The following is a 15,944-nucleotide window of genomic DNA, read 5'->3' on the forward strand; positions in this document are numbered from 1 at the left end:
AAACACTTGTTTTTTGGAGATGCATTGCCATGTCACGGGCTTCCCTGGTGGCTCAGTGATAAAGAATCCGCCTGCTAATGCAGAAAATGCAGGTTCAGTTCCTGGGTCAGGAAGATCCCCTGGAGAAGGAAATGACAACCCACTCCAATATCCTTGCCTGGGAAATCCCATGGACAGAGGATCCTTGCGAGCCCATGAGGTCGCAAGAGAGTCAGACACAACTCAGCAACCAAACAACAACAATTGCCACGTGAAAAGACTGACTACTTTGAGTTTATCAACAAGTACGGACCACAAGTAGCAGCCATATTTATGTAAGTTTTCCAGTTGACTGTTCTAGTCAAAAAAGTCATTCTGGCCCTGATACCAGACATGTGGGTTTTTGTTGCAGATGATTCCATTTCCCAGTTATTTGAGTAACAGCTTTTTGATGTAACAGTAGATAACTGGAGCAAATACTATTTTCTATAGAATCAAAATGCTTAAGAATAAATTTAACAAAAGGTGTGTCAAAAGTTCCGCCGTGAGAACTATAAAACATACAAAGCAAAATTAAAGAAGTTATTAAATGGAAGAGGTATGCCATGTTTGTAGATTGAAGTTTTTCCCCAAATTGGTCTATAGATTCAACATAATTCCAATCAAAATCCCAGCAGGATTTTTTTTTAATTTACAACTTTCAGAAATGCAAAGAACCATGAATAGCCAAAACAATCTTAAAAAGAATTGGAAGATCAACAGTTACAGGCCAACAGTACCTGGTTTCAAGACTTAATATAGACCTATAGAAATCATGACAGGTAGTAATGTGTTAGTAAATGTTTAACAATCAGCCCAGGGATAGGGGCCTGATTTGACCATAAAAAAACTTAACAATCAGCTCTCATGAGCCAACTCGAGCCGCTCTAGCACTCCACTGACAGAGTGGTATTCCCACAAGGAGAGAGAAATAGATCAATGGAACACAATGGAGAATCTAAAGATAAACCCGCAATATGGAGTCAGTTGACCTTCTTCAAAGATGCCAAGATAATTTGGAAAAAAGAATTTTTTGTCATCAAATGATGCTACAACAGCTGGATACCAGTATGGGAAAAAAATGAATCTCAATCCTTATCTTGCATCATACACAAAAATTAACTTGAGATTGTATCCAAAATATAAAAGCGAAATCTCTAAAGCTAATAAAAAACTTAGAATATCTTCACAACCTTGGGGTAGGTAAAGATTTCTTAGGTCCTGAAAATCATCAGTCATGTAAGAAAAAATTAATAAATTGTACTTTGTCAAAATTTTAAATGTCTGCTCCCCATAAGATACTACTAAGAAAAAGGAAAAGAAAATCACAAAGGGGGAGAAAATGTTCACTCTGTGTGTGTGCACACTCATGTGTGTATGTGGCATAGTGCTTATATCCACGGTATTTAAAGAATTTCAGTAAGTTATTGAAGAAAGGATAAATCATTTCTGAAATGGACAAAAGATTTAGGTGCTTCACAAAAGAAGATATATAAATAGCCTACCAGCACATAAAAAGGTGTTTGCCATCATTAGTCATCAGGCAGATACAAATTTAAATCACAATGAGATACCACTTTACATCCACCACAATGGTTAAAATTCTTAAAGCTGAGCTTCAAATGTTGATGAGGTATACAACTAGAACCTTTACATATCACTGATGGGAGTTTAAAGTGATACAACTACTTTGGAAGACTAGTTGGCCATTCCTTATAAAGTTAAATATGAATCTGCCTTATGACCAAGCAATTCTAATTCTTATGACCAAGCAGTTTCAAGCAAAATACATTTTAGGTAAATGTATTTACCCAAAAGAAATGAAAACATATATCTACAAAAAGACTCATGCAAGAATGTTTATATCAAAGATTATTCATAGTGTTTAAGAACTGAAAACACCCCAAAGATCTTTCAACAAAAGCATACATAAATTGTATATTCATATGATGCATAATAAATGAATTATTAATATGCTTCTTAGTAATAAAAGGAACAAATTAATAGTAAACTCAACAAGGTATTGATAGATAAATCTCAAAAACTTCATGTTAATCATAAGAAGCAAGTATAGTCAATGGTGATGTGAATCAGAACAGTGGTGCCTATTGAGCACTGGACCTCTAGGGTAATGGTCATGTTCTATCTTTGCTCAGGATGTTAGTTACAAGGGTATATGTGTTTGTCAAAACTCACCAATGTGTATAGTTTAAATCTTCACAATGAATTGTATTAATTATATATAAATTTTTATCACAATAGTTTTTAAAATAGGGAATTTTTTAAGGTAACTGGAATTTTCTTCCCAGGAAGGTTCAGTAGAAACAGCTTCTATTTAAATTCAGGAGCTACATTTCAACTTATATATTTTTCTTTAAAAAATGAGAGTCAACATTTTTCTTTTTTTTTTTTTTTTTTTGAGAGTCAACATTTTTCACATTTCTTTAAGGTTCTACAAGTGTGGTGACTAAAAACAAACACAGATACATATAAAACAAATGGAAATGTTTCAGAGTTTCTTGATGAACTTTTGCTTTGGCCATCAAGATGAAATGAAAGGTGATGCTTGTTTGTTGTCACAACTAAAAGGAAGTGCACATAAAGTGCAGCTTTTTTGAACAAAAAATGTTGTCTTATGTGAGTCTTCTTTTCATTTTTGAGAATCCCTATGCAATACACCAGTAATATTAATAAAATAGAATCTCCTGCACTAGACCAGTTTTGCCTTTGGTTCTAGCTGTCCCCTCTTCTCTTGCCGTCTCTTTACTTCTTATTTCTCTCAGGTATCTAGAGAGAGTCTTAGAACAGGACTACTAAAGAAGACAGTGCCAAGTATTTATTAAGCATGTATGTAAGTGAGGGCAGGGGGGCATCCCTGCTGAGTACGTATGTACAGGGAATTTAAAACAAGGGTTAACGGGCTTCGGAGACCTTTCCAGGGACTTGTCAGCCAGAACAGTGGCTCCTAAGCATCAGTCCATTTAAAGTTTTCATTAGTCCATGACAAAATAGACACAGCCTAGAATTTGTGTGGGTGTAAAACACAGATGTGGTTTTGCATAGACATATATGTAAAAGTTAGATAATATCTCCCTTCTTCTACTGTTAAAATATTTTTATTCTATGAAATAATGGTAGTAGTTGTACTGTACATGTTCTTACATGGCAAATTATGAAGCAGATCCTTCGTTGATCCCAATTTTTTTTTAATTTTCATTGATAAAATCTTTTAAAAGCTACTGAGTCAGAGTATGTATTTAAATATACAAAGTTTGAAATGAGCAAGCATTCTTATAAGGCTGGTTGCATTTGAAAGGCAAAGTCTAAAGATCACTAAGGTCTCACTTCTTAAATTTATAATTGAGAGACCTCATCATTTAGCAAAAGAAAAGGAAATTTTTTAGGTTTCAATGAGTCACATTTTTTAAAAAAGAAATATATTGTCTACTCATTGGATGAATATTATAGTCTACTGGAAATTTATGGAAATGAAAATTTAATGTTATTACCGTTTGAGTTATTTCATTCATTAAAATGTTCAGATGATAATTTAGAGCGTGTTCTTGATCTTGATGCTTGAAATGTTTTCCCAAAGAAAATTTCACCAGATGCGTGCATTATCATCAGGCTTTTTCTCCACTTGACAATCATGGCTTTCTTACAGCGGAGCCTGGGTGAAGTTAAAGGAGGTCTGACTGAAGTGGTGGAGACAGTGATGTGCTTGTAAATTTTAACAACCAGCTGTAGGAAGGAGGGCTTGTAACATTTGCAGTTAAGAGTTAGAGTTAGTGGCTAAGAGTTAGCAACTAAACAACAACAAATTGTATAAATAAATAGTCCCACTTGGACCAGTTTGAAGCTACCAGTTGCTTAACAACCAACTCCTGAAAATATTTCAGTGGATTCTCCTGAACCAGCACAGGATGGCTCCAGCACACCACGGAGTGGGGTTGGTGGTGGTACTCACTAGCCAAGAACAGCTGTAATGTATCTGCCAAGCAGAACGCAATAAAGACATGATTTTGCTTAAAGGAGCCAAGTTCCTCAAAATCAAGAACTTAAGAACCCCCCTTTTGGTGGGTAAATTCCAATTCGTTCCAAGCAGCTCCTCTCTCTTCCTAAGTTCTTTTTACTCCCGAAAGGAACAATGTATTTTCTTAGCTCTACATCATCTAGAATGACATTTCATTAATAATCATTGTTAATAGAGCTGAAACCCATCATTTCTCTTCCTAAAGTCACCAGATGAAAGTAATACTTGAACTCTTCATAATTTGAGAACTGATTTATAGTACTTAAGCTATTGAAATTAAATTTATGTAAAGCTAGTACTTTAGAGGGAAAATATAAAGTTGTATTAATCATGCAAAAAATTTGCATACAATTTGAAACAACAATATATAGGGTTTTGACTGGTTTTGACTCTTTCAAAGGCTAACGGAACCAATGTGGTACCGAAGTCCACAGACTTCCTTCTGTCCCCAGTTTCACCTTCTTTTTCTTCCTCACATGTTTCCTGTTTCAGGCATCCCAGTGACTTCTCTGTTTCTTCCCCCATGCTTTCCTCTTTTCAGAGCCTGTAAGTTCAGTTCAGTCACTCAGTCATGTCTGACTCTTTGCAACCCCATAGACTGCAGCACGCCAGGCTTCCCTGTCCATCATCAACTCCTGGAGCTTACTCAAACTCATGTCTATCAAGTCAGTGATGCCATCCAACCATTGCATCCTCTGTCGTCCCCTTCTCCTCCCATGTTCAATCTTTCCCAGCATCAGGGTCTTTTCCAGTGAGTTAGCTCTTTGCATCAGGTGGCCAAAGTATTGGAGTTTCAGCTTCAGCATCAGTCCTTCCAATGAATATTCAGAACTAATTTCCTTTAGGATGGACTGGTTGAATCATCTGGCAGTCCAAGGAGTCTTCTCCAACACCACAGTTCAAAAGCATCAATTCTTCAGTGCCGAGCTGTCTTTATAGTTCAACTCTTACATCCATACATGACTACTGGAAAAGCCATAGCTTTGACTAGATGGACCTTTGTTGGCAAAGTAATGTCTCTGTTTTTTCATATGCTGTCTAGGTTAGTCATAGCTTTTCTTCCAAGGAGCAAGCGTTTTTTAATTTCATGGCTGCAATCACCATCTGCAGTGATTTTGGAGCCCCCCAAAATAAAGTCTCTCACCGAAGTTTCTCACTGTTTCCATTGTTTCCCCAATTATTTGCCCTGAAGTGATGGGACCGGATGCCATGATCTTAGTTTTCTGAATGTTGAGTTTTAAGCCAGCTTTTTCACTCTCCTCTTTGACTTTCATCAAGAGGCTCTTTAGTTCTTCACTTTCTGCCATAAGGGTAGTGTCATCTGCATATCTGAGGTTATTGGTATTTCTCCCAGCAATCTTGATTCCAGTTTGTGCTTCATCCAGCCCAGCATTTTGTGTGATGTACTCTACATATAAGTTAAATAAACAGGGTGACAATATACAGCCTTGATGTACTCCTTTCCCAATTTGGAACCAGTCTGTTGTTCCATGTCCAATTCTAACTGTTGCTTCTTGACCTGCATACAGATTTCTCAGGAAGCCTTCTGCCTCAGAACCTGTAAAGGTCCTGCCAACTAGGAACTTTTACTTGTTCTTTGCAATTCATTTATACTACAGTGTTCATTCAGCCTGAAGATTTTTTAATCTCTAATTGTTGAATATTGTTTGAGAATCAGTAAGCATTTCATGGGAGTAGAAGCTTGAAATCTTACCAAGCCTTCTTCTACAGTCCAGCCCTAAAGATAAACTGATTTTGTCAATTAGGATAATATAGAGTCCAGGAGGGAAAAGGAAACAAAAGTGGCAGATATTTGTCTTTCCTACCTGACTCCTCTCCTGGGAAAATCACGTGAGGGTCTGGTCTCATTGAAGCTGCTTCAGATGTAGTCTAGGAAGCTGCTTGTTCTCTAAGATCTCAGAATCCAGCCTGCCTGGTGTAGGTCTGTCTATTGGCTGGGATTCCTTTTCTCTGTCCCTTCAACTTTTCTATCCCACTGCATATTCACATATAGTCCTATATACTGCTTTAGACTTCAGTTTAAACTTTGTATTTATCTGTTTATTTTTGGCAATTCCCAGAGGAATGGCACCCCACTCCAGTACTCTTGCCTGGAAAATCCCATGGACGGAGGAGCCTGGTAGGCTGCAGTCCATGGGGTCGCTAAGAGTCGGACATGACTGAGCGACTTCACTTTCTCTTTTCTCTTTCATGCATTGGAAAAGGAAATGGCAACCCACTCCAGTATTCTTGCCTGGAGAATCCCAGGGACGGCGGAGCCTAGTGGGCTGCCGTTTATGGGGTCGCACAGAGTCGGACATGACTGAAGCGACTTAGCATAGCATAGAGGAACATGTGATATTGTTCTCTTTAAGACTGTCAGAAGAGGTGGAAAAAACATTCTTTTCCAGCTTTTTCAAGTGTGTGAGAAAAATGAATTTATATGTGCAGATTCTCATACATGCAATGCTCAGACTGTCTCACAGCTGATAACATGGGAGAAATGCTGATGATGATACATATGCTTTATAGATTATTTATGTGACAAACATGTTCGTACCTGGTGAAAAACAAAATGAGCTCACTAAATGAATTATTCCATGTCTTTATAATAAATTATGTGTGCTGAGCATTCACTAAACACATGAGAGACCTTTTTAAATTTTTCCTTCCGAATAGATATGTGATCAAAGACCCAAAAAGAGCTTACTTACTTGCTAATTATTTAGTAATTTGTTTCTTTCTATGTCAGAGAGAAAAATTCCAGATGAAGATTTCATCATCTTAATTGATGGATTAAATGAAGCAGAATTTCACAAACCGGATTATGGGGATACAATTGTATCATTTCTGAGTAAAATGATTGGAAAATTTCCTTCCTGGCTCAAGCTAATTGTAACAGTTAGGACCAGTTTACAGGTACGTGTTTGTTTCCCTTTGGACCCATAAATTATTTCCCTTGAAGAGTGCTTAAACTGAAAAGTTTAGGTCCTTGTACCCTTAGTAGTGAGCTTTTCTAAATCTCTGCCATGTTTTAGAGCATTAGCAAGAGTAATTCCCGAAAAGAATATTTTGAGAGTAAGTGGTACAGTCTAGAGAGACCATTTTCAGTATTTGACTGTCTTAGTTCAAATTCCCATCCCCATTGCTCTGGGTAAGTTTTAATAAAGTGTCCCTCAAAATAGCATGAAAGAAGTTCCATTTTTCTAGGCTTTGTCCTGAGGATAGCAAACAAATAGATCCTCTAACACGTTTACTGTTTGACTTTTGTTTTATATTTTCTATCATTTAATGCCAAGAAAAATCCAGTTCAGTGTACAGTGTAGAGTCAGATTTTCTAGTTCCTCCTTCTGTTTCTCAACTTTTCATAGCATGAAGATGGACTTTCTTCTGTATATACCTTTTTATAAGAAATATTGGCACTATTCAGGCTTTATATTAAATTTACTACCCCTGGGAGATAATTTTTTTTAATTACCTTCTCTGTTTACTCACTGATCATTCACTTTATGGCCTGGAAGAATGACTAGCAATGTTGGAACTGAATCTGTAGACACATGGGCTAAAGGGTAAATGAAATGACTCCACCTTCTCTACTATTCACGGTATACCTGAGTTGATATTTTCCATTCTTTACATATTCACACTTGGTTTGAAACAGGGTTTCTCAACTTTTTTCCCCCAAACCATAGCTTTTGATGAACATTAAAATCTCGCATTGGGACTTCCCTGGTGGTCCAGTGGCTAAGACTCCACGTTCCCAATTCATAGGGGCGCAGGTTCAATCCCCTAGTCTGGGAACTAGTTCCCATATGCTGCAATTAAGAGTTTGCCTGCCATAACTAAAGAGCCCATGTGCTTCAACAAAAGGCGGAGATCCCGAGTGATGGAACTAAGGCCTGGCACAGCCAAATAAATAAATTTTTTAAATATAATAAAAATTAAAAATAAATAAAATCTCACATGTTATACATCCATCCCACTATTTTGGTGCAACACCCTTATATCAGTAGTTAACATACAGAAAATAGCCTCAATGCCCTCCTTTTCCCATCTCTCAGGCACTTAGTATTTTTCCTATAGATTGACCAATTAAGGTCAATCTGCCTTCCTTGATCAGAAACTGTACTTCTAATCCTGACCATCAGCTTGCAGATGTTCGTTATTAAGATTTCAAAGTAATTTGAGTTAAATTAAAATGAATCAACATAAATGCATCTTTGTAACTAAAAGTTATGTACTCTACCATTATTGGTCAGTAGCTTGATTGTTAAAAGATGAAGGGTGAATAAAATAAACTTCCAGGAACACAGTCTGACTAGTTTTACTAAATATACACTTAGGAGATAATATCTTTGCTTATATTTTTACATTATGCCATGTGCAATCTCAAAAGATGTTTTAAGTATGACTTGGTAGACTAGATGACTAACTTTTCAGCTGTGCCAAAGAACAGGGAAAGCATTATATTCACAAAGTTGAAAAGGCAGTGTCTTCATAAATCAAGGCCAGCAACTCATAACCTTTTTTTTTTCTTTTTTTTAGTTTTTAAATTATGAAAGTATGATAATGCATTTACAGGAGACTTGGAAAATACAGATCAAGGTTGCATATAGTTCCACTATATATTACAATTATTTTAAGTATCTAAATTAACCAGTAACTTTTTAAAATTATTTTTATTTACCTCTGACAATGAAACAATTCACAGATCTTTCTAAATGAACCCTCATAATTGATCATTCATTATTTCCACTAACATTTGTTAAGTATATCAAGTATAAAAGCTTATTTCTAAGAGCTGAGAATAGGACAGTGAGCAAGATGGACAATATCCCTGCCCTCACAAAGCTTATTTTCTAGTGAGGAACACACATAATAAGACAGATTAGCATATGTTAAAATTTAGGCAGTGTCAGTGCTATGAAGACAGATATAACAGTGAAGAGATAAATGGGGATGACAGTTATTTTACATAGAACAGATAGGAAAGGCCTCTCCAAGGAGCCTTGTAATGTGATGAAATCTGATTTACCTTTTTAAAAGATTTCTTTGGCTCCTGGCTATGTAGATAATAAAATGTAGGGGATCAAGAACGGAAGAAGTATAGATGAAAGGTGATGGCTTAGACTAGAGTGGAACAGCAGAGATCCTTTGAAGTGGTCATATTTGGACTATATTTTGAGAAGACGGTGATGGGCTGGATGTGGACGTGAGCAAGAGAAGAGGTTCAAGGATGAATTGTGGGGTTTTGGTGAGTAATTGGGTAGATGCTGGTTTGAGGAAAAGATCTAGACAGTTCCTTCTCAGTGGAGATCCTGTGAAGTCATATTTGGAGTATATTTTGAAGAAGATGATGATGGGCTGGATGTGGATGTAAGCAAGAGAGGAGGTTCAAGGATGAATTGTGGGATTTTTGAGAGCAATTGAATAGAGGCTGGTTTGAGGAAAAGATCTAGATAGTTCCTACTATTTGATGGTCAGGTCAGTGGTGATACTGTTTATCAACACAGGAAGGTTTGTGGTGGGGGGGAGTTTTTGTAGTTCTGATTTGGTCACAGTAAGTTTGTCTATGAAACATCCAAGTGGTAATGTTGACTCAGTGGAGATATAAGAAGAGAGCCCAGGAGAAATGACCAAGCTGGGGATATAAAATCAGGCATCATTCATGTATAGACTATATTTAGAACCATGGGATCCAGCTATTCTATGGAGTGAAGGTAGCCAGATAAGAGGAAGAATGGAGACGGGAGCCCTGAGTAGGCCGAGAAATGAGACAGGACCCAGCAGAAGAGGCTGAGTAGGAGTGGCCAGTGTGCTGAGAGGAAAATGAGGGGAATGTGTTATGGAAGCAAGCTGCAGGTAAGGGACTTGAGAAGCAAGACGTGATCACCTGTGTCAGAGACTGCTGAGAGGTTGAGGAGGATGAGAAATGAACCTCTATTATTTGGGAAGATGCAGATGACTGCTCATCTTAACAAGGACCATTCCAGTGAAGTGATGAGATTGAAGCCTGATTGCAGCAAATGGAGGAGAGAATGGGAAGGGAGGAATGAAATACAGTAAGCAGAGAAAACAAATTTTTTGTTACATTTTGTAAAACATGGGATCAAAGATACAGTAGTTAGAGGGAGGAATATGGAGTCCCATGTCTGTGTGATCCAGGAGAGAAGAAGAAATTGCTGCAGGAGAGGGAATGGATTCTTACAGGAGCAGAGTCTATAAGCAGATAAGAAAAGATGGATTCCAGAGCAAGAGAGACACCCCAAAGCCCTGTCACCTTCCCCCAGTATAATTTCCACGCAGATCGCCAGGGTGCCAGGCTTCCCACTGTTAAAAGATTTTTTCCTTTGGACTGAGGCATCTCCCAAAGACCCCAATTAAAATAAAGTCATTTTATACTTATGGCTGATTCACATTGTTGTATGGCAGAAACCAACACAACATTGTAAAGCAGTTATCCTCCAACTAAAAATAAATTTTAAAATAATTTAAAAAAATAATGAGGGATAGAAAGTCAAATTCCATATGACATTCTTTGAGTCTTTTGGCATTCTATTTTCTGTTTTAGGAGTGTTATTTAGAATATTGACCATTCAGTCGCTCCTAAAATACCCTTTATGAAGACTCATAAAAGTTATTTTAAGTCTCAATTTTAGGGAAAGTTGTGTCCCTTTTAGGCAACTAATAATGTTTTAATCCTTAGACACTAATATGTCATCATATCTCCCCCTTTTCTTTGGCCACTCAGAAGTTAAGAATAAATCCATGGACCTTGCAGTTTATCACAAGAGTTAGGGGAAACTGAAGGTCTTTCTGTCTCTCTGTCTGTCTCTCTCCATCTGTTTTAGGAAATTACCAAGCTGCTGCCTTTCCATAGGATTTTTTTGGATCGACTAGAAGAGAATGAAGCCATAGACCAGGACCTGCAGGCCTACATCCTGCACCGGATACATAGCAGCTCAGAGATCCAGAATAACATTTCTCTTAATGGCAAAATGGACAATACTACATTTGGCAAACTCAGTTCTCATCTCAAGACCCTCAGCCAAGGGTCCTATCTGTACCTGAAACTCACATTTGACCTCATAGAGAAAGGCTACCTAGTGTTAAAGAGCTCTAGCTACAAAGTAGTTCCTGTTTCGCTCTCTGAGGTTTATTTACTCCAGTGCAATATGAAGTTCCCAACCCAGTCTTCCTTTGACCGGGTGATGCCTCTCCTGAACGTGGCAGTGGCGTCTCTGCACCCACTGACTGATGAGCACATCTTCCAAGCCATCAACGCCGGCAGCATTGACGGCACGCTGGAATGGGAGGACTTCCAGCAGAGAATGGAGAACCTCTCAATGTTCCTAATCAAGCGCAGAGACATGACTCGCATGTTTGTACACCCTTCTTTTCGAGAGTGGCTTATCTGGAGAGAAGAAGGCGAGAAAACCAAATTTCTCTGTGATCCCAGGTAAGCCATAGATCGGTAATAAGCAATTGTGAGCCTGTTTTGTATTTACTGCATGGAACGTGGGTATTGGAAGCAGTGAGGAGTGGTCTTCATAGAACATTTCACATAAAGGAGACATCACCTCTGTTTCTTCTTAACATAAGGCTATGATGACGTTGACTTGTTTTGTCACAATTTTACTTCCTTAAGACTCAAAATCTGCATAGATGTTTAGAATGCTCCCTACATTCCTGTATTTTTCTAAATAATTTTCTCTGATACCCCTTTCAGAGAAATCCCCTATAGGGATCACAGGCTATAATTTAACCTTTCAACAAACTTCCTCAGTGCTTTTCAGAAAGATTTCATACACTGTTCACCTCTTTGACTCAGAGCAGAATTCTTTTAAAATCGTGATTGCCCGTTTAAAAGCCAGGCCATTGTTAAAGTCACCAGCGACTGACCTCATTAGAGCCCAAGCTGGTCCTAAGATTTACGCTGGAAAATGGAATCTTAAACCTTATATCTGAAAAAGACTTGAAGAGATCAGCACATCTAGCCACTCTACCTTTAGATAAAGTAAGTGTTGTTATCCCTGGTTTACTATAAAGGCCTTAAAATGCTGAATCACTTGCAGAAAAGCATAAAGGTAACGGAGGAGAAAGGAACAGGGGTTAGAAGAGGAATGACGAGTGTAGCATACGTACTGCTCCTCCCCTAACCCCCACACCCACGGCAGATGTCACTGACTTACCCCAGCACTCTTTCCCAATGCACTCGACTGTGACTTAAGAATCTTTCTCAGTTCTACAAACCACACTCCACCTGAGACTATTTCCCATCCTCTTGGGTAGGACCTAGATCTCTAGCATCCTAATGAGGTGTGCTTTCTACTCCTCCACACACACATAATTCTTTCAAAGAAAAGAATTATTCCTTTAATAAGTTGATGTTATCAAAAGCAGGTGTAGTCTTGATTTCCTAGAAACGAAGAAGACACGAACAACATAGCTGCCAAATGCAGGGCTTATTCTGGCTCAGAAAGAAGATAGGCCACATGTGACTTCTTCTGTGACTCATCAGAGAGGCTGACGGTCTTTGTTCTGGGGTTTTATTGTCACTCCTGGGGCACGTTCTTCGCCCTTGTTAGAGACACCTGTGCTCGTGGGCACGCTTCTCAGCCTACTTCCTGCCGACTCATTAGAAAACTAGTTCCAGATTCTGATGATGATATTAAGCCAGGCAGATTTTGTGCTATCTTCCCTAAGAGTTAAACTTTTTAAAGAAACATTCTGTAGTGGAAAGAACATGAACTTTTGAGTCAGATGACCTGCTTAACAAGTCCTACCTTTTCCAGGAACTGTGTGACCTTTGGAAAATTATATAATGTTTCTGAGACAGTTTTCTTACCTACATAAAAGGAATATATTCCTAGAACTGTTGAGAATTAAGTGAGGTCATGTAGTGTAATGCTTAGACTTGTACAGAGTACAAAGAAAGTGGTTGGAGAATGTTCTTTGTCTAACCCCCTCTCTTTGTGAAGCTGCACACCTCAGACTGGGACTTGAACCCACGTGCCGGGACTTGAACATGGCCAAAACCCAGTCTTCCAACTGAGATCACACACTTGATTTCAGGACTTAATGAAGCTCAGGTTCTTGATGTCTCATCACAGAACAAATTCACTGAGAGACAAAGTGATAGTTAAGAAGTGGATTTATTTAGAAAACAACACACTTCACAGACAGTGTGGGCCGCCTCAGAAGGTGAGAGTGGCCTCAAAATGTGGTGTGTTTAGTTTTTATGGGCTGGGTAATTCCTTAGGCTAATGAGTGGGAGAATCATTCCAACTGTTTGGAGGAAGGGGTGGAGATTTCCAGGAACTAGGCCACCACGCTCTTTTTGGTCTCTGATGGTCAGCCTTGGAACTGTCATGGTGCTTGTGGTTATACCATTTAGCTTGCTGATGTGTTGCAGTGGGCAGTACTGAGGATTAAGGTCTGGTGGAAGTTGACTTGTCTGCCATCTTGGACCCATTTGGTTCTAATTAGTTTGTCGTGTCCTCAGGCTGTGTCTTCTTTCAAAGATTGTGCCCTGCCCCCTTTCCCTCCTGTTTCACGTGCAGTAATAGACCTTTCAGGTTTGCTTTAACTAAATCCCTGTGGCTAATTGGATAGGTTGCAACAGTCTTCTGCTATTAGTATTTGGGGGCACAAGATTTAAAAAAAAAAAAACAACTGGGTCTGAGTTCTCTATGAATTGTATATGATTCCCAAGAGGATTTTATTGTAAATCCCGCTAGTACTGCTGCTGGTGTTAATACAGAGTTGGCAGTGACATATTTAAGAAAAAGAGACCAATCTAGAATTGCCTAATAAACACTGAAATCAGTTTCCAGAGGAACTTTGCTGGCTGATCTGCTCTCTTATCCTGGAACATCTCAGGGAATTGAAAACTGAGGTCCAAGGCAACCAGACTAACCCTGAATTAAGAGTATCCTTACAACAGATAAAAACCCTCCGGCTCCCAAAGGAGCAAAGATGGTATTTATGCAGCCACATCATGGCTTTCCAGGCTTACCTTCTCAACATTGTTTATTAACTAGGATCATTTTGGCAAGAGGCTGATGCACTGGGACAGGAAGAGCAAACACTCCTAACTTCAAATGCTGTGTAGTCTATTCCCTGGTGGTTGAATAACACTCAAGACTTCCAAGGGATCATCATATATCCCTTAATGGCAGAGAATAAACAGGACCGGGAGTTATCAAAAAAGCTTCCTTCCATGTTTCATCTCAGTTGGAATTCAGCCTTCTGTGCAGCACCGTCTGGCACCAGCTTTGTTACTATGTTGTTGATCTCAGAGCTTGAGGCCCCCTGGGTCAATGAGATGGAAATTCACTAAGAATTTGATGTCACTGGCAAAGCCCAGGCTGGCCTTTCAAAGAAACTGGCTATAATTGCTTCCCATTGTGGGGGAGTCTGGTTAGCAGGACTCTTCTCCAGGCAGGGTTTTCCTGTGAGGCCCTGAGCCTCTACTTTCTGTACATTGTTTCCTGCCCTGTTCTCCACTTTCTCTCCAGCTTCTCTCTGGAGCATTTCAGTAGACCAGGGAAGGCCAACTCAGTGCCTCTGAAATCACAGTAAGTAGTGCAAAGCCTGACTCTGCATAAGGAGAACTTTCAGAAGCTACAGAACATCTCTTCTGGTCCGTTTTCTTGGGCTTTCAACACTCACTTCTTCACCCTGAATTTGTTGACCTTATTAGGGAGTTAGTCACAAATGAAAATATTCTGTTAATGCCAAAAAGTAGTTGACCTTCATCAGAAGTAGGCCACCTAGGGCGATCCTTTCTGCTACGTGAAGAGAGTCAGTAATCTGAGGATGGTGCTAGAAGAGGAAGTAGCAGAGCTGGGGGTCAGTGCTTCAGCTGAGATAGGGTTTTCCTTATTTTAAATATCAGACTGCCTATTGCCCCAGAATCAGGGCACACAGTTAACATCCCGGAAAGAATGACCGAAAGTTGCATACACATCTGACTGCCACAGAAAGACGAGTTATAGATGCCTTTTCTTGGCTTGGTAATAGGGTAAGGGTATCTGTATATATACGCATGTTTATGTTTCTCAAACTGTAAGCAAATTATAGTGCAAAATCTTTTATTACATCAAAACTTAGAAGAGTTTAGGTTTGCACTCTAGATAGAACTTTGCCCTTTGCAGCACTCAGAAGCCTCAGACTGCACCACTTCATTCTGCCTTCTGTTTCCCGCTGTTCATCACTGTCAGAGCCTGTCATACTCTGAAATTAACCTGTCCTGTATGTTATTCCCTTGGGCACTGAGCTATCAGATTAACTCACTAATAAACTAATCTCTGCTATTATGCTAATAAAAGGGAAGTAGAAAACGTTCAAAGCAACTTGTGCCTTTTAAGTAAGGCATTTGAGAGATGTCACCAGCCTTTATAGCTCAGTCAGTAAAGAAGCTGCCCGCAATGCAGGAGACCTGGGTTCAATCCCTGGGTCAGGAAGATCCCCTGGAGAAAGGAATGGCAACCCACTCCATTATTCTTGCCTGGAGAATCCCATGGACAGAGGAGCCTGGCAGGCTGCAGTCCATGGGGTCACAAGAGTGAGACATGACTTAGTGACTAAACCACCACCAGCCTTTATAATCTAACCTATTGATGACTTTGATTCTTGAGATGTGAGGTTGATAGAGTAGACAGTTGGGGCCACCAGCCTTGTGGTGCTGTCCAGTTACTGCTTAGTATTTCTACATAGCTTTAGGCTAGCCCTGAATGAATCCCCACTCTTTCTTCTCTGTTTCCTATCCTGTTATCTCTGTTCCCATGGTATTGTTAGCCTTCCCTTCCCAAGGAACAGCTCTCAGATCAACATTTTGTTGTATGTATGTGTAGCATTCTGACGTAGAAATGAGAAGACTCTGCTGCCT

At 39.1% G+C, this 15,944-nt stretch overlaps 1 protein-coding gene across 10 annotated transcripts in view; it reads left to right on the top strand.

The window, feature by feature from the left end:
• Window positions 1-15,944, top strand: part of TANC2 (tetratricopeptide repeat, ankyrin repeat and coiled-coil containing 2) — a 363,890-nt gene that overhangs the window by 294,651 nt on the left and 53,295 nt on the right. For all 10 annotated transcript variants that reach the window (XM_027517571.1, XM_027517573.1, XM_027517574.1 and 7 more), the window contains 2 exons: window positions 6,804-6,970; window positions 10,903-11,510. In XM_027517571.1, coding sequence (XP_027373372.1) covers window positions 6,804-6,970; window positions 10,903-11,510 — 775 coding nt within the window. The remainder of the gene's footprint in view (window positions 1-6,803; window positions 6,971-10,902; window positions 11,511-15,944) is intronic.

This window comes from Bos indicus x Bos taurus, chromosome 19 (genome assembly GCF_003369695.1).
Source record: "Bos indicus x Bos taurus breed Angus x Brahman F1 hybrid chromosome 19, Bos_hybrid_MaternalHap_v2.0, whole genome shotgun sequence".
Lineage (NCBI taxonomy): Eukaryota > Metazoa > Chordata > Mammalia > Artiodactyla > Bovidae > Bos > Bos indicus x Bos taurus.